Source organism: Capsicum annuum, chromosome 10 (genome assembly GCF_002878395.1).
Source record: "Capsicum annuum cultivar UCD-10X-F1 chromosome 10, UCD10Xv1.1, whole genome shotgun sequence".
NCBI lineage: Eukaryota > Viridiplantae > Streptophyta > Magnoliopsida > Solanales > Solanaceae > Capsicum > Capsicum annuum.
This window is the reverse complement of record NC_061120.1, coordinates 205874391-205877525: the sequence shown is the minus strand read 5'-3', so window position 1 is coordinate 205877525 and position 3135 is coordinate 205874391. Positions and strand designations below refer to the sequence as shown.

Here is a 3135-nt window from a genome sequence, read left to right as displayed (position 1 = left end):
TAAAATTTGTGATTTAAAATGATCTTTGAATATTTGTTTGATCGTAAATTATTTCATTACGGATAAAAAAGAATTTTAAAAGTTACATTTTTCTAATTACAATAAGTGTCATTTGTTTTAATGAATTAAAAAAAAATCTGCAACGTAAAATTGAGACGGAGGAAATATATATTAGATTAAAAAGGACTTGGAGAAAAAAAAAATTCAGCATAAACTCACATTTGAGGTATAGTTCAGTTATTTTTCACTGTTTCTAAGGTTTGGTGTAGCTTTTTGAGATGAAATTCTGCTATTCTTTATTTATTTTGTGTCAAATGCAGTTTTTTGTATTGCAGCTTTTGAATGTGTGACAATAATAATTTTTCGCTACCCTTAATCCAGTGTAATTTTTTGAGCTGTAGTTTTGCTACTATTTGTATTTTTTGTGCCAAGTGCAGTTTTTTGTATTGTGTGTGTATATTAGTATGTGTTTGTGTGTGTTATTTTCCAGTTAAGTTGCTAACTATAACTGCATGTCCACAAGAACAGAAGATAGAATTAGTGAAAAAAGGCAAAAATATGGGGAACATCCATTTAGCTGGAGGAAGAGTAGTTACACTATATTATTAAACCTTTTATGTAAAGCAACTCAAAAGTTTTCAACACTACAACAGATGATTACTGATATAAACTTGACAGATGAAAACACAGCAGCTAAATTGTATCCCAAATGACAAATCACAATTTACTAGAAAGGGTTTATTTATCCATGACTATATGAAGGGCCGGCCCGGTGCAAAGGTCTCATACGCAGTCTTACCTTGCAAGAGGTTGTTTTCTCGATTTGAACCCGTGAGCTCCTAGTTACACGAAAACTTTACCAGTTACGCCACGGCTCACCTTCTTTAGAAAAAAAATGTTTGCTTTATATCTATAATCAAGAACTTGCCTCAACACTGCTCAAACTCTGTTGCATAATATCTTGAATCAAAGCCTTAATGTTTAGGTAAGATGAGCCACCTTCCTCTAATGCCCTATTCGCCATTTTACCGATCTCTTTTGCCTTTCTACGTCGATCTTCTCCTTCTACACCCTCATCAATGATCTTCTCAATGGCGTTCTTTACATCTCCGCGCTTCATTACTAATCCGGATTTTTCCTCCATTCCCCATGTAACGGCAGCCTGGACTCCCACACTAATACCATTGCCTAACACTTGTGTGATCAATTTCTCATTGATAAACTGCTCAGCAAACAATGGACAAGTAATTATAGGTAAGCCAGAGCAGCACCCTTCAAGAGTCGAATTCCATCCACAGTGCGTTAAGAAAGCACCTACGGATGGATGAGACAAGACAAGAATCTGAGGAGACCAGCCTTTTATTAAAAAGCCTCTTCCTTGAATCCTCTCTTCAAATCTTTCTTCTTCAATCCACTTTTCTAACTCTTTTGATTTCTCCCCTCCTCTCATTACCCATATGAATGGCCTATTTGATGCTTCTAAGCCTAATCCAAGTTCCACAAGTTGTGAACATGTTAGGCCACATATGCTACCAAGACTTGCATAAACCACAGAGTTTGGTTCTTGCAAGTCAAGCCACTTGAGGCATTGGTTCTGTTCCAAAGACACATTTTTGCCTCTTGCAGCCTTTTCGGATTCCGATTTGTTGCAAGCTGAGACAGGGCCAATGCACCAGACTTTCCCACCTTTGATCTTCTTAAACTCTTTAACATATTCAAGTTCCAGTTCCTCGAATGTATTGACAATTATCCCATCGGAGAAAGATTCAGCAGCAACCATCTTGTTGCGAACATCGACTAAATCAGGTGAGCCTGGATTCAGATTTTCAGGCAACTGTGCTTTGGTCAGCTCAACTCTATGAGGCAAACCTGGTACTACAAAAGACTCAAACTTCGACACGTTCTCATGAACTTTGGAGCTCTGCAACTTCTGTGTGCATGTAGCAGAAAAACATCCCATACCATCAAAGAAAATTCTAGGAACTTTAAACTTACGCGCACTATCGACGGTCCACGCCATGTTTTTCCCAGATATTATGCAGCAAGGACTGGGCCTAAGATCACTAAACAATTCTTCAAACGGTTCTTGCAACATGCTAGCAGCAGCAAAGAAATCCCTGATTGAATCGCGCGAAGGTAAGGAATCCATGTTCTCACATCCCTCGGGCAAGCCGGCAAGTACTGCTGGAAACTCCAGTTCATATACTCTGATCTGAAGGCCTGATTTGATAGAGGGATCAATACCTGATTTGAATCTGACAGTGTTAAGGGGTGTAGAAATTATAGAAACAATTACACCATGTTGTGCTAACAATTTAGCAAAGTCCACCATAGGGATGAGATGGCCAGGGGACATTAAGGGTACAAGAACAAAGTGAAGCTGAGAATTTTGAGCAGCCATTGAGTGATACAAATTTTGCTCTTCAGTTTGCCTGATGAATCAGGGGACTGGAAATCTATCAGTAGCTTTCTGGAGTGTTTCTTGAAAATTGAATATCACTCAACTTTCCTTTCTTAATGTTCTGAACTCAGATTAGAAGGTCAACACTACCATGCTTATAGTCCCATGGTGAGACTCGGAGGCGGGTCAAGATTTTAGTATATGAGTTTTGATTTTTGAACTATCACCGAATCCCTTACTTGTCTTAGTTATAGGGTTTACAATGAACTATTAGATTCGTCTGAACCCGTAAAAATTACTCTAGTGTACATGCAATCCTCGTTGTCCCCTTCTATGTAATACAATACTCCTTTTATTTTAATTTATTTGTTTTACTTTTTCTTTATAATCATTTTGAAAAAACTATCTTTTTATAACTCTTTAATTCTAATCTAATATAATATATTTAACATCACAAGATTAAAATATATTTTAATATACTTTAAATATCTTTAATTTAAAATCATAAGATTAAAAAATTAAAATTTCATGATAAATCAAAATTATATAAATAAATTAAAAATATTTTTTATTTTTTCTTTCGAGATAAAAGCCAAAGCTAGAGGTAGGATAGGTGTAAAGTGACAGGGTGATACAAAAGACTAACTCAGTATATGCTTATCTTGGTGGCTGATGTGAAAGCTTAACAAGGGAAGTCAACATACACAGCTCATGTCATGATTTAATTGTAAATT

The 3135-nt window shown here is 36.1% G+C and overlaps 1 protein-coding gene across 1 annotated transcript; it reads right to left on the bottom strand.

Annotated features, from left to right (window-relative positions):
- Positions 1–537: 537 nt before the first annotated feature.
- LOC124887635 (UDP-glycosyltransferase 73C6-like) lies at positions 538–2723 on the bottom strand. Its single transcript, XM_047397240.1, has one exon. It carries the CDS (start codon positions 2399–2401, stop codon positions 917–919), a length of 1485 nt encoding a protein of 494 aa, XP_047253196.1. The 5' UTR covers positions 2402–2723; the 3' UTR covers positions 538–916.
- Positions 2724–3135: the final 412 nt, after the last annotated feature.